The 22444-nt window shown below is 42.9% G+C and overlaps 1 protein-coding gene across 2 annotated transcripts; it reads right to left on the bottom strand.

Annotated features, from left to right (window-relative positions):
• Positions 1-5996: 5996 nt before the first annotated feature.
• LOC143272675 (paired immunoglobulin-like receptor B) lies at positions 5997-13147 on the bottom strand. Of its 2 annotated transcripts, none has more exons than XM_076568601.1 (15): positions 13047-13147; positions 12848-12883; positions 12384-12668; positions 11938-12258; positions 11357-11641; positions 10925-11230; positions 10402-10698; positions 9857-10159; positions 9542-9568; positions 8363-8476; positions 7974-8049; positions 7858-7895; positions 7586-7629; positions 6397-6552; positions 5997-6322 (listed from the first exon to the last, which is right to left on the bottom strand). In XM_076568601.1, exons 1-15 carry the CDS (start codon positions 13078-13080, stop codon positions 6182-6184), a joined length of 2463 nt encoding a protein of 820 aa, XP_076424716.1. In that variant the 5' UTR covers positions 13081-13147; the 3' UTR covers positions 5997-6181. The 2 variants fall into 2 exon arrangements, with proteins under 2 accessions (XP_076424716.1, XP_076424720.1); XM_076568605.1 differs by having other exon boundaries at positions 11938-12246.
• Positions 13148-22444: the final 9297 nt, after the last annotated feature.

Below are 22444 nucleotides of genomic sequence, written 5' to 3'. Positions count from 1 at the left end.
CCAAGTGAGACTTGTTTGAAAAAAACAATTTTCCTTTGCAAGTGGTTATCATTTGCAAATGGCTTCTGGTTGAGGTATGTGGTCGTGTGTCCACATCTCCTCTCAGTCCTGGGAAACAAACTTCTAGAAAGAAGACAGAAATGCTCCCCTAATTATGACACCTTCGCTTAAGTTTTCCAGAGGCCCCTGAGACCAGAAAATTATGTTTTGGGCTGTCATAAAAAGTGTCCAAATATATCTCAAGGAAAAAGAGGACAAAAGCTTCAGGATGCTTCTAATGGGATTGATTTGGTTTATAAATCATATTCCTTTAAAAATTAATGTTACCTAATTTTTCCAGACTAGACAGATACTTATGAAGTAATAAAAACAATTCAAGTGTGAATATTACTATACATATTTATAACTAGCATGCAAATCACTATACATATTTACACTTTTTGCAAACTTATACTCAAAAGCAAACTGTATAGGACAACTTTACAAACTTTAACAAACATCTAGAAAAGATATCTTAATAGAATTATTGACATTTTCTTCCAACATGACACATCACAAATCATGAGTTACCACAGTTAAAATTATAGGTGAACTCAAAACTGCTTCATTTCAAAAGTTCAGAGTTCACGGTTAGCTTTGCTATGAGACTCCTATGGGTAGCCAGTAAGCTTCATTTGGTGACTAACAGTACAAACTCCCCCTTCTCAATTCCTTGATGCTCCATCTTAAAGTTGCCATGAGGTCTTTTAATGTTGCCAATGTTTCTCTCCTGCATTTCAAGCACAACCCAAGTTTCTTATTTGCCATTAAGGTTTTTTTTAGCATTTTAATTTCCTCCTGACAAGCAAGCTCTTCACCTGTTTCCCATTCTCAGGAAGTAAGGTTAATAAAGCTTTCTAACAGCACTTGGGAAAAAATGATGTTTTGAGCTGAAAAAGTAGAATTTTGGGACAGTGCAGTACCAACAGTATTTCCCTTGGGCATTTTGTTGCTATGTTATGGGGAACATTTGAAAGTTTTTGTCACAGATTATCAGTGTTTTCCCCCAGGCCTGCCTACACCACCATGTTGTTATGAACTACATTTCCCAAGCTGCTTTTCTGGGTCCAGGAGAAAAACAGAAGATACCAATTGCAACTGTTACACTCCCAGTTCCCTTTACATGGTCTGTGTTTTTACTGAAATTAAGCTTTTGGAGGTTTTTGTCTGCCACAGTTGCAGTATGACAGGCTACCTCCCTAATCAGACTCTTCACCTGACACTGTCCCTGGAGTGGATTGTGAAGCAACAGCTTTTTCAGAAAGATTTTCTCCTGAAAAACTTTTGTATCTGCCTGTCCCCTTCCCCAAGATGCAGAGTCCCTGCTGCTGCCATGGCTCAGGACCTACACTAAGTGTCCAGCAACAGCTACAGCTCCTCTGTGAATGCTCTGCTCCTAGGTGCTTTTGTAATATTGGTTTAAAGAAGAGACAGGACTAGGAGGGAGGGTTTGCAAATTTTCAAGAGGCTTTTTGTTTTCGTTTTTGTTTTTCACTATGACTTTCCCAATCTGATAGATGTTCCTTTCAGGTGAGCTTAAGTTTGCCCTTGCTGAAAGACAAGAGATCTGAGAAGGAAAGACCTGAAAAGATTCCAGTTTTTTAGAGAGATTACTAAGTTTTTCCCAAGACTTCTGTTCCTTGTTCTTGGCTTCATGGTCAAGAGGACACGAATTCTGATGGAACAAAGTTTTCATACAGTGACGATGTCAGTAGAGCAGAGATTTTGGTTTCATCTACATCACCTCAGAGAAAATTCTTCTCTGCTACTCAGGGCTTAAATCTAAGCTGTCCACAGGAATCTTTTTCTGCCTGTTTTCCTCATAGTGTTTTTTCATGACTCTGATTCTTCCACAGGAGTCTGTGTTCAGGGTCCCAAGAACAGAGTCCTCTGTCTTATTGCTTTTCTGTCTTACCCTAAGTTGTTTCAACACTCTATTCCTATAGTCTACTTTACCCTAAATTCCTTCTTACCCAATATTCCTAATTTTACCCTTATTCTAAATTTCTACTTACCCAATATTCCTATATGTAATCCTATATTTTCACTTAAATTTATAGATGGAAATTAAGAGAGAAAGAAAGAAACCTAAACAGAGAGAGAGATATTCACTGCAGCCTCACTTCGAATTTCAACATTTTTCTGAGCCACATTACTTTTACTCCCGAAAATAGAATACCCATGCATTAATTTATACGGCAACCCCAGACGTGCCCAAACTGCTTCTCCCGGTGTCCCAAAACTCTCCTTTCACCAAGTCCCTGTCCCTGTTCAGGTGCTGTCTGTGGGAGGCCCACTCCCACTTTTTCCCCAGGGATGAGAAATATTTAGATAGAAAGATAGAGGGAAAAGAAAACAGAAAGAAACACAGCATAGTCTGAGGAGGTCCTAGATCAACATCCACAGGCCCCTTCTGTCTCTTCAAAGGAGCTTTTTATAGGAATGCCAAGGGATGGGGTAAGAGACCTCGCCCTAGCTCAGCTATGTACAAACCTTCCAATCACCTGGTAACTACGCATGTGGTCAAGCCATCTCTTAATTCAGTCCTGCTCGGTTTAGCAAGGTCAGATCTTACTAGGAATCCTCTGTGGGCCTCCAAACTTATGTGTGTGTTTGTCAACATAATATTTTATTGATATTTTGGGTGTTTTACATAATAGACACTGATCACACTCACTTTCCTGTTTTCCCAGGTTCAACCTCTCTCTTGTGACCTCACACAAAAGTGAAGGAGAAAATTAAAAAAAAAAATCTAGCCCAACTTGTATGGCCTATGTGGACACTGGACCCTGGTCAAATTCCAGTGGCCAATCCTTCAAAGAAAACTGAGTCCCTCCCCACCCCTACTACTGCCAAAAGCCATCAACTATGAAGATATACACCTCAGGATCCCTATCACAATTTTAAGAGTTCTCTTCAGTAGCTACTAGTCTATTTCTCTTTGGAGCGGTTGAGGTATGAGGATGGGGAGTTGCTTGGGGGCATAGGAGAGAGTTTATCACAGAAGACTTCTATGTCTCTGATTCTTAACTGTGAATCTGCAGTTATCAATACCACCACCAAGCAAGCTTTCTTGCCCTTTACAGTCATTGACATCATGGATCATGGGCTTCCACATGATTTCTGGTGATAGTACAGACAATGGACATCAATATAGCCCTCAGCACCACCATGGGTCACAGATATCTGCATAATCTCCAAAGGCAACATGTGCCACAGACACTAACAAGACTTTAGGTGATAGCACAAACCATGAACATCTACATGGAATTCAGTAGTAACAATAACCACTGATTTCAGCATGGCCTCTAATAGGAGGCCAGATCATGAGCATCCAGACAGCCTCCACCACAGCACAGACAACAGATACCATTATGGGCCTTGGCAACAATCCAGGCCATGGATATTAACAAGGCCTCTAGTGGCCAAAAACAGTTTTCTTATCCCAGTGCCATGTGAAGCTTATGGTTTCAGAAGATCAAGCCAGGATCAGTGGCCCACTGATTCTTCCTGCTCCCTTCAGATCCAGACGTGTAACTCTTGGCACCTTCTCTAGCAGCATGTCTGTCTGCATGCCACCATGTTTCTCCCCATGCTCATAGGGCACTAGTCCTCTGAACTGTAAACGGTTCCAATGAAATGTTTTCCTTTATAATAGTAAGATGTCCCTTACAGCAACAGAAACCCTAAGGAGGCCAAAGATCATGTGTTTGGAGCTATAGGACCATGCTGGATCATTGGAATTGAACAACTGAAGACAATAAGTCTCCTTCATCCAGAAGTTATCACAAGGAACTCATGGTAGAGTCCCTTGAGTCCTTACCTGACCTTAATTAACTGCTGACAGGCCAAGTATTTTACATACTCAGTGGAGGCTGCAACATTCACATTTGCAATGTCAGGGTTAGACACAGAAGATAACATTTGCTGGCCTGCCCAATATTCTGGCTCTTGTGTTCTTTCTGCTTCCTCTTTCATGATGTACATATGTAGCAATGTCGACCATGAATTTCTTTCCATGCCTGTATCTAAATGACACATATCCATATCATCATTCATCAGGTCAGCTGTCCTATCAACAACTTCTGTCATTTGCTCCTTCATAGCTTCATGTGATTATTCCCAATAAAAAGCGTATTCAAAAATTTCTATCAATTCATAGACTTCATCAAATTCAATTGAATTTACCATTGGGTCCACAGAGATAAGAAATGTCCCCTCTTGATGAGAGTTTACTCCCTATCTTTCTAAAGTACTTTTTTATTTTTTGTTTTTTGTTTTTTTTTTTTGAGACAGAGTTTCTCTATGTAGCTTTGTGCCTTTCCTGGAACTCACTTGGTAGCCCAGCCTGGCCATGAACTCACAGAGATCCACATGGCTCTGCCTCCTGAGCGCTGGGATTAAAAGTGTGTGCCACCACCGCCCAGCTAAAGTACGTTTTTAATTGAAAGAATTACATCACTTTCATCCTCCCTTTCTGCCCTTCATCCCCCCATGCCATCCCTCGAAGCTTTCCCATGCCCCGACTCTCAAGGTGATAACCTTTGTTCTTTGTTATTATTACTTTATATTTGTGCCTGTGTGTGTTCATATATGAAAATACAATCTGATGAATCAGTTCTCTTGTGTTGTTTGTGTGTATATCATTTCAGAGTATCGATACCACATCTAGAAAGTCTATCTTTACAGCAACTGGAGATCATCACAAAAATCCTCACTGGGACACAATTCAGAGATCAACAGATCATGGGGATTCCATCCCCATCAGATACATCTACATCACAGCTCCTGATTCTATGACACAAGGGACATCACAAAAGAGGGAACAGAAAGAATGTAAGAGCCAAAACATCAGGATATTACCAGTGAAATAATTTCTCCTAGAAATGGCTTGTTTTTCTAGAAATGAACAAGATCAGAACAATGCAGTATCAAAGAACATATTAATATGGAAGAGGAAACTTTTCATGGTGTCCCATGCTTAGACAGGGAACTACTGTCAACTAATGACCACTAGAAGAAGGAGAATTAGTTTCTCTAAGAATGAGCCTCTGGAATATTTCAGATAAGTGCAATGCCATTGGACAAGCTAATCATCATTTTACTACTACAGGAAATGCTATTGTCTCTCAACCTATTAAATTCTGGAACCAATGTATATATTGTATTTCCTATTTTGTGAACCGAATTGTTGAGATTAAATTCTACACCAACTTATACAGATTTTATTTGTAGTTATTTTTTAGGTTTTTTTATTGCTTTATTTACTTACTGAGTGTGGGGAGCACACCAAGAAGTTAGGTGGAGGTCAGAGAATAAATAGTAGGAGTCAATTTTTTCCTTCCACTATATGTATCCCTCTGATTAAATTTAGGAAATCAGGCATGGTAGCAAGTGGCTTTACCTACTGACATATCTTATTGACCATAGTTTATTTATTTATTTATTTTTGAGACAGGGTTTCTGTATCTTGTCCTGGCTTTTGTGGAGCTTACTATGTAGTCCAGGTTGGCCTCAGACATTAAAATTATGAAGTCTGTACCTGCTAAGTGCTTAGATGAAAGGCATTGGCCACCAAGCCATCCCCATTTATTTATTTTAACACAAGGTTTAGTGTGTTCCCACCTGGCCTCTTAGTCCTATGGTATGTAGCTGAAGATTAATTATATTGACCTGCTGGTCCTCCTGTCAACACCTCCAAAGTGCTAGGATTTGGGGTGTATACCACCATAACCGTCCTTTGGTGGCTAATATTTGAAGCATGTCCCAGTCTTGACTCTAGGTTAACATGAAATTCACTAGTTATCACAAGATGGCCACAAAACAAAGGTAATTCTCCTGCCTCAGCCTCCCTTGGGTTTGCATTACAGGTATGTGCAACTGTATGTGTAAGATTTCCTGTTTCATGGCATTGATAAGTAATATCATTAAAATTAGTAGTTAATATAAGACCGCCCTTCTATTTAATTTGATTTCATTTAATAATTGAATAATCTAATGCTTTATTTCCAAAATATTAAAAGTTAATCAAAATGCAGACATGTTTCCCAAAAATTCCAAGAATTCCTTAGAGGTTTCCATTCAGCCTCCTTGCAGGCTGAGGCTCATTACTTTATGTTGTTTCCAATGGACTCTGGGTTAGTTACGGCAAGACCAGTATATAGACTGGCTCCTCTGGGACATCCCCTGCCTGCGAGGAAGGGGGTGCAGCTGTCTCCTGTCTGCGTGTCATGTTGAACAGCTGGGCATTGGTCACATCCTGGGCCTCTTCAGATTGTGCAGCCTGGAGTAGGAGAGAGTGAGAGGAGCAGTTATGTCTTGGGGGAACATGCAGGGCTAGGGAGGAACAGGACTCACCCGAGTGTCCATCAGTCTGTCCTTTTCTGCTTGTCCCCCTTTGGTGTCCAGGACTTCTCTTGACATGACAGGAGATAGGACAGCTCCTGCCCTCCTGAGCCGGGAGGGTTTCACCTTGGCATGTATATCACCCAAGGGGCCTTCCTCAGTTGGTCTCTGTAGAACAGAAGTAGTGAGGTACAGATAGTGTATCCCTGTTCCCCGGGGGATCTCCTCTGGTAGGGTCTTCACAGCATGGCCAGACTGAGCTGGTTAGGCTTCCTTCCTACAGCTCCGCCCTCTAATCCTGACATTCTAACCCTTGCTGTCTTGTCTCCGGCCACACAGTCCAACTTCTATGGACTCATGTTGATGGGTCAGGGAAGATGGCTGGCTCAGTTGTTAAGATCACTGGCTTCACTTGCAGAGCACCCAGGTCCCCACAACCCACATGGTACTCTACAGTCATTTGTAATTCCAGTTCTAGGAATGTGACATGCTTTTCTGACCTCTGCAGCACCAGGGGGACATGTGGTATACAGATATGCATGAAGGCCAAACACCCATACACACAAAATGAACTACAAATGAAATGGTTCTTCCCAGTTCTTTGTTCTGCCGAGTCCCCTGCCTGCAGTTGGGCCCTCTCAGGGGTCTGTCTCTGTGGTCTTGTCCATGTGGGTTTCCTCCTCAAAAGACACATTTCAGAGCCCTCCCTTGTACTTCACACTGGCCCTCTGTTCCCACATACTCCACCCACTTCTGCTTGGTTTCCCCAAACACTTGGCACTGCACACTCTCTGCATTTATTACCATGTTGATTGAAGGTGATGAGGGAGAGTGCTCTTTTCTCTAACTCAGATCTATGCAGGGAGCAGTAAGGAGGGGCTTTCTTGTGAAGCTGTGTCAGTGAATGTGGGTATTGGGGGGATCTGGATTACTTAGTCCTGTGACCTCTGAGTTCCTAGGTGCATATTAACAACCAGACTGATGCTGAGCAGCCAAAGAGGTGACCTGAGGGACGAAGCAGATGGTCCCAGGAAACCAAGGGAGAGTGAGGCCAGAGCACATCTGAGGCAGATGTTACTTGCAGAAGGGAGTTGTCACCTGTGTGTTTTGCTGAGGGCTCAGCGGGGAAGAACAAATAAGGACTCCTGGACTAATCTGGGCCCTAAGTCCTTAGCAATGCCAATAGAGACAGGGATCTCACCCATCGGTCCAGCTCCACACCATGATCAGGCTGCATTTTCTCCACTGAATAGAAGAACAAACACAATGTCTTCAGAGCAGAGTCTAGGGCTGTCTCAGACCCCTGGTTTCCTGCACGCCCCAGGTAGGACCAGAGAACAGGGCATGTTTGGATATCCCTTAGTTGATAGTGTGAAGTTCAGGCCCAATTATCAAAGACCCCAGAACCTCTCCACCACCCCTGCAATGCTGACTCCTCAGACATCTCCCTCCCCAGGACCCTCTTTATCTCACAAAGGCTTTCTTCCTGGGTGGCAGCAGCTGGGTTGGATCTGGAGAGACAAGAAGATGTCAGTTGGCAGTGAGGTGTTTCAGGCAGGTGGGGGACGATGTCTCGTGCCATGAGTTACCTCTTCTGGGGGCCTCTGTTCCTGGTTACTGGCTCCGCAGCTCCTGCAGGAAGTTGCAATTCTGTCTCTTTCTGGTCTGAAAGAGAAAGAAGAGTCTGATCTAGGAGGATAGTAAGCTCCAATCTCAGGCATATTCCCATGTAAGGAAGGAAAAGAACTTCATAACACAGGCATGAGTTAGCAAATGTCCCAGGACAGGGTAAAGCTCACAGAACATCTAAAATCCCACAGGTTCTGAGAGCCTGTGTTTCCTATCTGAGATCAGTGTATCTAAGCTACTGCTCCCCCATTAGAGGTTTCCATAGTGCTAGTGTCCTGATTCCCTTCTTAGATGACCCACAGGGGAGCCTACCACCACCCGAGACCCCAGAAATCCACACCCTACTCACCATCTTTCCTGCATTTGCCCTGTTTCCTTTGCCAGAGGAGGAAGATGAGGATGAAGAGGAACAGGCGAAAGACCACACATGCTGCAATCAGGGCCTGCAGGTACGTTTCTAGTCCTGAGGCATAGGTGACATCATGGAGAGGATGCTTGCTGCTTACCTGAGCACCCACAGTGTCCCAGGCCCATGCTGGACCATTGCACCCACCATCTCCCCTCCTCACAATCATGCAACAGGAATTGTCTGTTTTCTATCCAGCCAGGTGACCTGCCTCAGATCACCTGACTGGAAGAGGTAGAGCTGGGAGTTGAACACAGGGACTCTGATGTCCAGCCATGTTCTCCACACCAGAGCTGAGGATCAAATGCTGGGAAGGAGGAGCTGGAGTACACTGCCCTGGCCCTGAGCCCCACACTTGCACATGTCCCCACCACTGTGGGACAGCCCCACTGCAGAGTCAGGTTCTGGAGTCCTCCTCTATCAGGAAAGACATCAGTACAGGAAGACAGACCAAAGCAGACAGAAACTTAGACATATGGGCCAGGATTCTCAGCTTTATACTCAAAGAAACAGCAGCCATCCCAGAAAAGGAAGGGATTGGCCAAGTTGGTATCTCCAGAAGCAGCTGTATCAAGCCTATAACCAGCTATTCCCCATCGGGTTCCCACCTTCCAATAGAATATTTAGCTTTCTGGAATCTGACTCCACGCAGGTGAGAGTTTCATTCTCCCAGTCTTTGTGCCGGGATGGGGAGGTGAGTGTCTGGGTTCCCTGCTCTCCACATCGTCCTCCTCCCTCATTCTCTAGGCTGAGACTAAACTTCTGTCTCTGGATGCCACCTTTCAATAGAATATTCAGCTTTCTGGATCCTCACTCCATGCAGGTGAGAAGTTGATTCTCAGAGTCTTTGTGGCAGGATGGGGAGGTGAGTTTCTTGGTTTCCTGCTGTCCACCTCCCCCTCCCCACTCAATCTCTAGGCTGAGACTAATCTTTTCTCTCTGGGTGCCACCTTCTGTAGCCTAAACTAAGTCTTGTGTTTCTGGAGTTTCATTTGGGATTTCTGCTTGCCTCCCACACTCAAGTGTTGAAATGACAGAGAAATGAAGACTTCATTGGGGTAAGAGCTGTGAGGCAGCCTGGGGATGGAGCATACTCCCTGCACTGAGGTGCCTGATACTCACCAGCTCTTGTCATGGGCATTGAGGGTCCTAGGAAACAGAACAACAAAAAGATGATGTTTAGATGCTAACACAGGGGTCCTAAGTCTTCTCACTGTCATATATCTGTCTTAGAACCTCCCCATGATACTCATGCTGTCTATCCTAACCTAGATTGCAATAGAGCATGGAGTGGACATTACTTGAGAGACCATCACTGGCATCCACTTTTCTACTAGGGAAATTGTCTTCTGACTAACCCTTCCTAATGTCTGCCACGTCAAGAGCTCTCTTAAGGTTTGAATTGTGAGTCAGACTGACAGTTCAGGGCAACCTCACCTGAGACTATGAGCTCCACGGGGGCACTGGCATATGACAACAGGAATGGTGATGAGTTTTGAGAACCATAGCACCTGTAGCTTCCCGAAATGGCAGAGGTCACAGCATTCACGGAGAATTCTGCCTGGAAGTGTTGATCTTGGAACTTTGATTTTAGTCGCTGGGGTTGATAAACTGCCTCCTCCTTGTACAGAATGAAAGTATTCACTCTTTCTCTTGACCAACACAGAAGGGTCACATTATCTCCTGGATGTACTGTAGAGTTAGGCTTCACTGAGAGGAAAGGAGTGAAGGGAAGCTGTCCTAAAGAGAAGAGGAATGATGAGAGGTTGCCTTCATTGTTCTGAGCTGACACCACTCATGAGTATCCCCTGAGTAGCAGGGATTCCGTCTCTTTTCTCAGATCGAGCTCCTCTCCTGCTGTCCTAACTCTGCATCAGTTCCTGCATCATTTCTTTGTCCCTTGTCCCAGCCACCACCTCTTAGGATCCCCTTGAAAGTCTATGCAGAGGACGTTACCTGATGAAATCTCCTTGGTTGCTCACCTGAGATCAGAATGTCCAAGGTGTCCCTGGAGGCTGACCACTCAGAGGAGAGGTTGTGTGCACCATAGCATCTGTATTGGCCTCCAGTAGAACTGTTCACAGAGCCCAGTGTGAAGTTGGCTAAGGAGAGACCAGCCTGGGTCCATTTGTGATGATGCTGGGTGAAGTTAATTGTGCCCACCTTGTACAGAGCAAATCTGTCATAGTTGATGTCAGAGCAACACTGCAGTGTGAGACTCTTTCCAGGGTCCAGGATATGGCCTTGGTGACTTAAGAGGGAGAGTGTCTTGGACAGCCCTAGAGGAAAGGTGACAGGCTAAGGACTGGGGAGCAACTTTTCACCAAACTCCTATCTGCTCTCTTCCTGTTCTGCACAAGCCTCTGCTTCTCTCCAGCTATGGGGCTCTGGCTTAGAAAACAGATTCTTCCTATAGTCCCTCTCTAACAGCAACTTTCCAGGGGATAGTGTCCTGCCAAAGACTCAGGCTATCAACAAGACTGGTCAAGGATGGGGATGGCTCACCTGAGACGTGTATTTCCAGAGGGTCACTGGGTAGTGACCAGAACTGTGGGGTAACCGTGTAGTAACCATAACATCTGAATGTCCCTCTGTGTACTGGGGTCACGGGACCTATAGAGAACATGGCTTGGTAGTGCCCATTATGGTGTATATACTGTGAATCCAGGGAGCTGGAGAACTTCTCATCTTCCTTGGAGAGAATGAACTTGCCATATGGCTCCAATGAAACACATTGGAGAGTCATGTTTTCGCCTGAGGTTGCCACAGGGCCTGGCAGAGCTAACAGGCTTGGTTTGTATGTGTGGATTCCTAGGAGAGAAGGAGAGAGCCTTTTACATGAGCTCACACTGCCATAATGTTCTCTTGCACTAGGATGTAGGAAGGGAATGCTCCTGAGGGCAGAATCTGACCCTAAGACTCTGACTGTCCTCTCACCTGTCACCACAATCTCCAGGGTGTCACTGCGCTCTGACCAGCCAGCTGAACTGTAACAGTAACAGCGATATCGTCCCCCATGTTGCTGTGTCACAGAAGGGATGGAGAACTTGGCCTTGTTCTCAGGCTTCTCTGGGGTCTGTGTGCCCCAGGGTTTCTGTCTTCCCTCTTTATGCAGAACACATATTTCTGTATCCAGGGTCCCCTGACACCAGATGGTCACTGCACTTCTAGAGGCAATCACAGAGCCTGGCTCAGCCTTGATGGTGGGTTTGTGGACGGTCCCTGTAAGGAAGCAGGAGAGAAGGAGGTGGTTCTGGTTGAAAGTGGCACAGAGAAGGTCCCACTTGTAGATGGCAATTAGGTTGATACAAAGTATCAGAATGTTAAACTCTCTCCTGAACCTCCTGGGCTCTTCTGTCACTTTCTGCTTGGAGTCTGTATCTCTGGTCCCTCTGTCTGCTCTGATCTGCTTCTATGCACTGAGGAACCCTGTCTCCTCACATACACCACACACCAAGGCCTCCCTCCACACTTCTATTATTTCAACAGCGTTCTCTGGAAAGGTTTTGATTCCTTACCTGAGAACAGGAGTTCCAGGGGATCACTAGGTTCTGACCACAGCAGTGGTACGCTAAGGTTATTACTGTAGCATTGGAATGTCCATCTTTGACTGGAGTTCACAGAGCCCACAGAGAATAGAGCCTGGAATCGTCGTCCAGTTAAGGAATTATACTGTGAGTCCAGAATCCAGTAGAGCTTCTGTGGTCCTTCCTTAGTCAGAATGAACCTGTCACATTGCTGCCATGAGTCACATTGGAGGGTGACATTCCCTCCTTCAGTCACCACAGGGCTGGGCTGGGCTGACAGGCTGGGTTTACTGTGTGCTCCTAAGAGAGATGCTAGAATTGGATTAATGTATAAGGCCTCATTATCCTCCAGGGCTGTGAGGAGTGAGGACATCCCTGAGAGCAGATTCACTTCTTGAGAGTGAAGCCCAAGGATTGCAAAAGTTTTTCCCTCTCACCTGTCACCACAAGCTCCAAGGAGTCACTGTACTCAGACCATTCATGATGGGTCTGATAGCGACACTGATATCTCCCTGCATGGTGCTGGTCAATTTTTGTGATGGAGAATTCAGCCTTTTTCCCAGACTTTAGGACAATCTCTGTGAACTGTGTATATTGACTTCCTTCTTTGTAGATATAGTACTCTTTGGCTCCTGTTGTACCCTCACACAAGAAGGTCACATTAGTCTGTTTGGAGACCACAAGTTCTGGTTGTGCTCTGAGTACAGGCTTAGGGAGGGTCCCTGAAAGGAAATGAGAAGCTAGGAACCAAGGCATCGATTCTCAGATTGAAAATATCAAACACATCACACTTCATTCAATCACATGATCAGCACACAAGTCTTGTTTTTTATCCACATTGCTCAGGCATGTCTCCTGGGTAATAGAGGTATAGCATATCAGGACAGCTGCAGATACTCACCAGTCAGCACTGTGGTCCCAGGGCATAGAGTCAGTCCTGGAAGAGAGTTCCCAGTGAGAAGTTGGTCCCTGAACCTTAAGCAGTTCCTCCCCTCCACAGAACCTCCTGAGACCCTGGGTTTTCCTGATGGGCCAGTGCTAGGCTGGGGCACAGGCTCGTTCCTTGGCCACTGTATCCCCTCCCCATCCTTACAACTCACCGAGGCACAGCAGAGCTCTGAAAGTGAACATCATTACATCTGCTCCTGGAGGCTGCAACTGTGCTTATGGGCAGAGCTACAGAGTCTGCCTAGGGGGACAGGAAACTTGTGTGGCTTCTGGAGGCAGGCCCTCCTGATGACATAGTTGTACTTCATTGGTCCGGCAGTAAGGGGAGCCTTGCTCCTCACACACAAGGTTTTGACTCCACAGTGCTGTGTCTAGGACAGGAACTAGACCCTCTGCAATCAGCTGACATAGAGAACATTCCCACAACCCTGTCAATGTCGGCTGCATCTGTCCTCATCACACTCAGGTCCATACTGTAGCCATCAGGTGTGTGTATTTCAAATAATACTTACAAATTTAAATGTGGTTTTGCCTTGTTGCTTCTCACATTTTAGTTGAAATGCTTCCTCCTTTCCAACATTTTTTAATGTTTCTTAGAAGGATCTCAATGTCTATACCTGCATGAAATGGAATGGATAATCTTTGTCCCAGTTTCAAAGGCTGGGTCACAAATGTGCATCTCTCTTTCTTGTTGTTTGCTCTTTTTTCAGATGGTACTTGCCAGTACAACTTTTAAATTGCATTTGTTAATTTTTCTAGTTACTCCTTTTTTAAGTCGAGTGTGTGTGTGTGTGTGTGTGTGTGTGTGTGTGTGTGTGTGTGAGAGAGAGAGAGAGAGAGAGAGAGAGAGAGAGAGAGAGAGAGAGAGAGAGAGAGAGAGAGAGAGTGCTCATGAATATATGCCACAGGCATCAAGTTCAGAGAAAAAAATCAATGGTCAGTTTTCTCCTTATATAATATGGGTCCTGTCAATAGTAGTCGGTCCTCAATGTTGGCAGCAGGTATCTATACACTGAGCCATCTAACAGGGCCAACACTTACATATTCACTTTCCTTTGTCCTTTTCCTTTGGTCAAAAAGTTTATATGGTATCTGGGATCTTGGCTCAAATAGGATGTGTATTATTTGACTCTCTTAGGGCACAGGGTATTGGTGTGGACACTTTCTTTCCATTGTTAGCCATAAATTGGTGCAGGGGTGGGCAGTACTTGTGAGCAGCACTGCATCTTCTTGTCACAGTTTTATTCTTGGTTAGGCTGGTGAAGGGATGGCTATTGATGTCACCACACAGCCACAGCACCAGTTGCATGGTAGACTTCTATAAGTTGTAATATGCTAGGTGAAGCCACCCTGTCTGCTGCTGGTGCTATCTGCAGCTTCTGGTCAAGGGGCATGCTTTCTTGGTCCTAAATCTCAGCCTTGAGATTCTCAGTGTACTACTGAGTTCAACCTCAAAGGTAATGATTTTTTTAAATCCTCATGGTATATTTGCTGATTGCTTGATTTTTTTTGTCCTTAAGGAGTGTGGTGGTTTGAAAGTATGGCCCCCAAAAAGAGTGGCACTATTAGGAGGTGTGGCCTTGTTGGAGTAGGTGTGGTTTTGTTTGACAAAGTGTGTCACTTTGGAGGAGTACTTTGAAGTCTGATATATGCACAAGAAAAGACCAATGACACAGTCTAGTTTACTTTGCCTGCCTACCAGCATGTAGCAGCTACCTGTAGAGCACCATATCTTGCCTGCATGCATCCATATCTCACTGTGGTTATAACAGACTGTAACTGTAAGTGAGCCACCACAATTAAATATTTTCATTAAGAGTTGCCATAGTCATGGTATCTCTTCACAGATACAGAAACTCTAAGACACTATTTCCTTCTGATGTAACAAGTGTGTTACTGCAATTCTAATGTAATTTCGAGTTTATATGAGCAAAGTATCCCACCCCAGGAATGTGTTTCAAATAGCCAGTTCATGCACCTGAGATAAGTCTTGATCCCATTGCCAGAGGCTCCCCAAACAGATCAAGCCACATAACTGTCACCCACATTCAGAAGACCTAGTTCAATCCTGTGTGTGTTCCCTAGCTGGCAGTTCATGAGTTCCCAACAGCTTGGGTCAGTTGTCTCTGTGGTTTTCCCCATGATGATCTTGACCTCACTTGCTCCTATGATCCCTTCTCCCTCTCTTCAACTGAAGTACAGGAGCTCGGCTAAGCCTTGCCATGAAGGGAGGGGCTTGGTCCTGCCTTAGTATGCCAGACTTTGTTGATGCCTCATGGGAGACCTTACCCTCTCTGAGAAGTGAATGAGGTAATGATTGGGGGAGGTGGGAGGGGAGAGAGAAGGGGAGGGAGGGAGAACAGGAATTGGTATGTAAAATGAAAAAAATATTGTTAAATATATAAATTCAAGTTTACATGTAGCATCCATCTTTTACAATACCAACTCTGTCTTTTTCTTTCTCCCTTTTAGAAATTAGTTCTCTGAGAACTTTAAACAATGTGTTTTGATTTAACCCTCTCTCAAACTCTTACTCATTCTACTGCATTCCCTACTCACCTAGCATTCTGTTCTCACCTCCTTCCATACAGTTCCATTTGTGATTTCCATTTGTTCTTGGGCATCCTGTCAGTACCCACACCCTTAAAGAAGGCCTACTCTCCCTATCCCAGGTCCTATCAGATGCCAATAGCTTTTCAACTCTAAGTAGGATTGAGTGTGCATCTCCTATCCATATACTGGATTTTTTCTGTAATGAGCTTATATGTGGTTTGAAGATGCTGTCTCAACACTGTGTGCTCAGATGTGCAACTGCTTTGCAGTGTTCAATAGAGTATTCTTAGTACCCACAACCTCTGGGTCTCACAATTTCTCATCCTCATCTTCTGTAGTGATTCAATGGTAGGAATGTATCACATGTGAAAAGTTCTCTAACTCAGCATCAGTTCAAAGGATGGGCCCATGGCACATGTATGTCCTGTGTACCACATAGTGAATGGCATAGAGGTCACAGATCCCATGAAGAAGTCATTTTGAATGTTCCAGGTATAGAGAATTTGACCCAGCAGCATGAGGAGGTATTTTTTATCATTTATAGACAGAGTTAAATAGTAACAATGGACATCAGAATGATATTTGAGTGGCAGTTTGTCAAGTGTCTTAAACAGATCCTCTCTGGGTCAAGAGTAATGAAGTCTTGGATAACACATGTGGCATAATGTGCCAGGGCCAAAAGGTTCATTCTTCCTCTATACCTGATCTCTCTCACTCTCTGATACAAGTATCCCTGCCTCTCACACTTTGATAAAGGAGAACTCAGCTCTATTCCATCACATTCCAGTACATGGCTCATGGAAAGATGCTCAGGTCTTGAAATAATTTGTTCATCATTGAGACTTGCTCACCATCAACTTGGAGCTAGAGGGTGATTCTGGGCATTGACCACAACTGTGGTTATATTCTTGCAGTAGGAGGAGTATCAGAATAGGCCCATGTGGTACAGAATTTGGGGTCCCAGAATGAATAAGCTGTGTGTATATGGTTTTGGTGTGAGTCTAAGGTACAAGAACACTCATTATGTGATCACATCCCTTGGAAAGAATGAAGCTTTCAAGACTATATGTAACCAACCCTGGAGGGTCATGGTTCTTCTCAGTGCCACCAATTGGCTGGACAAGGCTGACAGGCTCAGTGTAGTTCTAGAAGGAGGCAGCATCATCTATGACTGAATTGTGATGGGGACTCCAGAAAACAGGACCCTTTCTCTCTTGAGGGCAGAGTTGGTGATGGTACCACTGAGTGTCTTCTCATCTGTCCTCATGAGCAACAGGTGTCAGTACTCTCTGAGAAGGTAGTACTTGTAGAATGGAAACTGTGGTATAGTTTCTGTTATGAAAAATATGATGAAGTTACTTTTAGTCCTAAGATGCTTTTAGATGTCCTTGTCCAAACCCTTCAATATCCTTCACAAAGGAGTGGCTGACTGTGTCCTCCAGAGTTCCCTGACACCACACTGTCATGGATTCCACCCAGGGTATCATCATGCCTGGCTAAGGTGAAATGATGTATTTGGAAGATTGTCTGTCATGAAATCGTATATGAGATCTTGGGACATTCTCAAACCACATTCACTGTCTCAGTTTTTCTCTGAATTTCTCTTTTATCCAACTGCCATGTGAAGTTCTTATACACACTTATAAGCATATCCTCACATTTTAAAACCGAATATATGGATAGAGATACACTTGTGGTGATATTTTGTTCCCCAATATATTGTACACCCTAATAAATGTTCTGGGGTCAGAGAACAGAACAGCCACTAGACAGACATAGAGGCCAGAAAATGGTGGCATTCACACCTTTAATTCTAGCATTCCAGAGGCAGAGATCAGTCTGGATCTCTGTGAGTTAAAAAACACAGGAAACAGCCAGGCGTGGTAACAAGAGCCTTTAATCCCAGGAAGTGATGGCAGGAAGCAGCAAGGTATTAAAGGGGTGAAAATGAGGAACTAAACCTGATTAAGCTTTCAGGCTTTTGAGTAGAAGTTCAGCTGAGACCCATTCAGATGAGGACACAGAGACTTCCAGTCTAAGGAAACAGGATCAGCTGAGGAACTGGCGAGGTGAGCTGACTGTGGCTTTTTCTGCTTCTCTGATCTTCCAGCATTCACCCCAATCCTTGCATTGGGTTTGTTTTTATGAATAAGACTTTTTTAAGATTCAGGCTACAGTCACCTAAGCAATTAAAAGCATTGGCTAATCTTCAAGAGGGCACTGTTTTAGTTACCACCACCCACATGGTATATTACAACCTTTCATAAAAACAGTTCCAGTCCAACTGATGTCCATTTCTGACGTCCTAGAACACCAGAATGCATAAGGTATAAAAACATATATTGAGTAAAGCACCAGTACATGTAATATGAAATAAATTAATCTTTAAAATCATCTGATGTGCCCAGCTACATTTTCCTTAGTTGATTACAGACATGGATTATTAACCTAGATGGGCCATCATAGCTGGCTGTGACAAGTTTCATATTTTTGAGCTTAGAATATGGATACATCATTGCAAGCTCTCTCTGAAGTGAAGGTCTGTTTTTGAATAGGAGAGACTAAAATCATGAATACTTTTTGCAAAACAAAATGCACTGTTTTATTTGGTAACACTAAATATTTTAAGGAGAAGTCACAGCTACTTGTCATATTGAATTGGTTTTAAGTCTTGCTGTGAGTGTTAGTTGTCCTACATTCCAGCTGTCCTGCACAGAGAACCTTCTACCTATAACAGACTCTGAATTTCCTCTGTAGAAGTAGGAAAATGTGCTTCCCTGGGCACCTACGAAAGCAGAAGATGTAATGTGCACATGACCTTAATACATTATTGCAGTGATGTCAAGTTAGCAAGCACTCAATACTTCTTGTTGCAATTGAGGGAGACCCTTGCTAATATTCATTCATTCCCTATGGTATATGTAGTTTAATGACCACAGACAAGACATCACTGCAGGTGAGATTCAGACATTGAACTGTCCAGGGTCTCACAATGAAACATTTATATTATCTTTATATCATTGATTTGTCATGTGAAGGTGAAATTTCATGCAGGAAGCTTTCACATCAGAGTTTTCTATGACTAATTTTCTATAGTTAAAGATAAATTTCAGGGATAAATGTTTCATTGTGAGACCCAGGACAGTTCATAAACCATGGTGTGGGATGTACCTGTGCCTATGAAATCTGCTGGAATTGCAGGCAAGTGCTAGCCATGTGGACGAGTATGAGGCAGAGCAGAATCAAGTGTCTGGTGGTGTCCCTACCAGCAGGTAGGTAACTCACCTGATTGCCTATTGGTGGGTATCACACCAGAGTAGAGTACAGGTTTTCAAGTATGACCTAATAATTCCCAGGACTTCCCTGGTAGCTGTGGTCATATCCTCATTTTCATTTATGATTTTGTTAATTAACTCAAAGCAATTCCACTAAAACCAGGAACAAGACAAGGCTATGCACTTTCTCCATATCTATTCAATATAGTACTTAAAATTCTAGCTAGAGGAATAAGACATAGGAGATCAAGGAGATACAAATTTGAAAGGAAGAATTAAAAATATCATTATTCACAGATGATATGACTATATAGATAAGTGGTCCTGTAAATTCAACTAGGGAGCTCCTACAGCTGATAAACACGTTTTGTGAAGTGGTTGGTTACATGATTAACTAAAAAAATGAGTTTGCCTCCTACATAAAAAAGGTAAAGGGGGTGAAAAAGAAATCTTGGAAATAACATCCTTACAAATATCTACAAATAATATAAAATATCTTGGTGCAAGTCTAACCAAGCTGATGAAAGTCCTGTATGACAAGAACTGTAAGTCTTAGAAGAAAAAGTTGGAGGAGGTATCAGAAAATTGAAAAGTCTTCCATGCTCAATGATTGGATGCACATTGTAAAATAGCCATCTTACAAAAAACCAAAACAAACAAAATAAAAAAATCTACAGATTCAAGGATATCTTTATCCAGATCTCAACACAATTCTTTACAGATATTGAAAGAACAATGCTTAGCTTCATAGGGAAAAACAAAACCCAGAGTAGCTAAAATAATCCTGTACAATAAAAGCATTTCTGGAGGTACCATTATCCCTGATTTCAAGCTGTACTACAGAACTACAATAATAAAAATCACATTACATTGTCATAAAAAATAGACTGGTCTGATCAGTGTAATTAAACCAGGAAACAACCTCCTGATTAGAACAGCCATAGCTCAAACACTGTGAACAACAATGAATAAATGGGACCTCATGAAACTTAAGCTCTTCTGTACGGGAAAGAACACTGTCAGTAGGACAAAACAGCATCCTACCAAACAGGAAAATTTCTTCACCATCTCATATCTGATAGAGCGCTGGTTTCCAAATATATAAAGATTTCAAGAAACTAAACAAAACCACAAAATTCTAAATAAAAATGGAGTATAAATCTAAATAGAATCCTCCACAGAAAAATCATAAATGGTGGAGAAACAGTTGAAGAAATAATCAATATCTGTAGCCTTAAGTGATTGTGAATAAAAACAACTCTGAAATTCCATCTTACACCTGTAAGAATGGCTAAGTTCAAAAACACTAATGATGGCTTATGTTGGAGAGGATGTGGAACAGAGTGAACATTCCTTCATTGCTCTGGTAGTAGCACTGGAAATCAATATAGAGGTTTCTCAGAAAATTGGGAATTGATCTGCCTCAAGGCAGATACCCAAAGTTTGCTCAATCATACCGCAAGGACACTTACTCCACTATGCTCATAGCAGCTGTATTTGTAGTAGCAAGAACCTGGAAACAATCTAAATGTCCCTCAAGTAAAGTATAGATAAAGGAAATGTGGTATATTTACACAATGAAGTACTAACTCAGCTGTTAAAAGGGATGACATCATGAAATTTCCAGGCAAATGTATAGAACAAAAAAAATCATCCTGAGTGAGGTAAGCCAGACACAGAAAGACAAACACAATATAGACTCACTTATAAATGGATATTAGCTGCAAACTAAATGATATCCATGCTACAATCCACAGATCCAGCGATTCTAAGTATCAAGGAGGGACCAAGGGTGACATAAATTTCCCTGAGAAGAGGAAGTAGAAGAGATTTCACAGATGTACTAGGGACAAGTGAGGATGGGATCAGGAGGAATTATGTGGGGAATGGATGGAGAGAGTACTAGAAGAGGTGACTGGAATTTGGGGATATTTGAGGGGTGAGGTAGAAACTCAGTGCCACAGAAACTCCCAGGAATCCATGAGGATGACCCTCAGAAACTCTCCTTGTAATGGAGTGTACGGAAACTAAACCAGACATCTTATGTTACCAGACTAGGTTCTAACACAATCATCATCAGAGAGGCTTCAACCATCAATTGATGTGAGCAGAAACAGAGTCCCACAACAAATCATTAAGTGGAGTTCTGTGAAACCAGCAGATGAGTCCAAGGAAGGAGTGTATGAGCCAGAGTGGTCATGACCCCATAAGAAAATGGCTCCCAGAATCAACTAAGCAGGGCCCCCAGGGGATCACAGAGACTGAACAAACTCTCAGGAATCTATATTGGTCTGACCTATGTACTCTGCATACATATTATGTTTGTGTAGCTTGGGTCTCCTGTAGGATTACTAATAGTCGAGTCAGGTGTTATTTCTAATTATTTTGCCTGATTTGGAGAACCTTTTACTCCTACTGGGTTGTCTTGTTCACTCTTAATTTGAGGGATGTGCCTGGTTATTTTTGTTTGTTTGTTTTATTTTATTTTTTGTAGACAGATTTTTCTTTGGAATACCAAGTCACAAAAAAATGACACGGAGACTTATTATTAATTATGAAAGCTCTGCCTTAGTTTAGTCTTGTTCCTAACTAGTTCTTATAACCTAAATTTACATATATATATATATATTAAATTACACTCATGATATTATTCACATTTGTGGTATTCATAGATTACATTTGCAGTATTCATTCAAATATATATATATATATATATATATATATATATATATATATATATATATATATATAATTTTAAATGTCAAATGCCATTTCTTCAAGGGGATAAGTGGTCTAAACTACAGGCTTACAGCACAATGGGAGGAACCCAGAGGGCAGAAGTTCGCTACTGATGTTTTACAATCTTGCATCTAAGTTGTTAATGCCCATTATTCAGGATACACACACAAGGAACTTCCCTTAAGCATTCAGGAGGGTGGAACCTGGCAGGGAATTAGCGTTAGGAAGATATTAAGGAATAGGTCTGCAAGCAAGGCAACAGTTACCCAAAACAGGGGCCAGAGTTCTGCAGGTCAGGGCCTCAGAATTTGGTTTATGTCTTTCCTCAGGACAATGAGGTTCCTCTTTGGATTCCTGAGCACTGAACACACCCTGTGGCTGCTGCTGAAGCCCAACATGACAGAGACCTGATGGGTCATCATAAAAAAATCTACCCTTCTGATGCCAATGGAGATTGAGAGCCCAATATGGCCAACTTTGGCAAGTATTAATGTAAGCCTAGGAACTGTAGCCATGAGATTGGATTCTCCAGAAGAGCTGACAGCCAAAGACATGCTCGGATCAAGAAAAATGGGCCTTGATGGTTAGTGTTCCTGGAGTTGTATCCATGCCAGTGGATGTCCACACAATCCAGAAGTGAGCTTGACTTTGCTGCTGTCGCTGTTGCTGTTATAAAAATGGCGCACAACGCTGCTACTGTTTCTGGGATTACCATTTCATAATTGCTTACTACAGCTAGCACAGTGGAGACCCTGGCAACAAAAGTAGCTACTACAGTTAGTTAATCTTTCATTCTATTGGGCATGATAAATTTAATTCAGTAGTTATATACATCTCCATTGGCTTTGAAAATTATAAATTTATAAACTCAAGTTCCAGTTGCTTTTGGGATACTATCTTACAAGGACTCCAACGTACAGTATGCCTCAATAAGGAAGGGAATGGCTCAGTTGCCTTTGGCCTAATGGCTATGGGTGAGATAG

The sequence above is a fragment of the Peromyscus maniculatus genome, chromosome 1 (genome assembly GCF_049852395.1).
Source record: "Peromyscus maniculatus bairdii isolate BWxNUB_F1_BW_parent chromosome 1, HU_Pman_BW_mat_3.1, whole genome shotgun sequence".
NCBI classification, from domain to species: Eukaryota; Metazoa; Chordata; class Mammalia; order Rodentia; family Cricetidae; genus Peromyscus; species Peromyscus maniculatus.
Note: the sequence above shows the minus strand (reverse complement) of the source record. Positions and strands in the feature narration are given on the sequence as shown.

Coding starts and splice junctions, on each gene's coding strand:
- LOC143272675 (XM_076568601.1), bottom strand. CDS start 13,080: ATGATGTTCACTTTCAGAGCTCTGCTGTGCCTCG. Junction 11,231..11,356: donor CCTGGAGATTGTGGTGACAG/GTGAGAGGACAG, acceptor CTTCTCTCCTAG/GAATCCACACATACAAACCA. Junction 6,323..6,396: donor ACAGACTGATGGACACTCGG/GTGAGTCCTGTT, acceptor CTCCTACTCCAG/GCTGCACAATCTGAAGAGGC.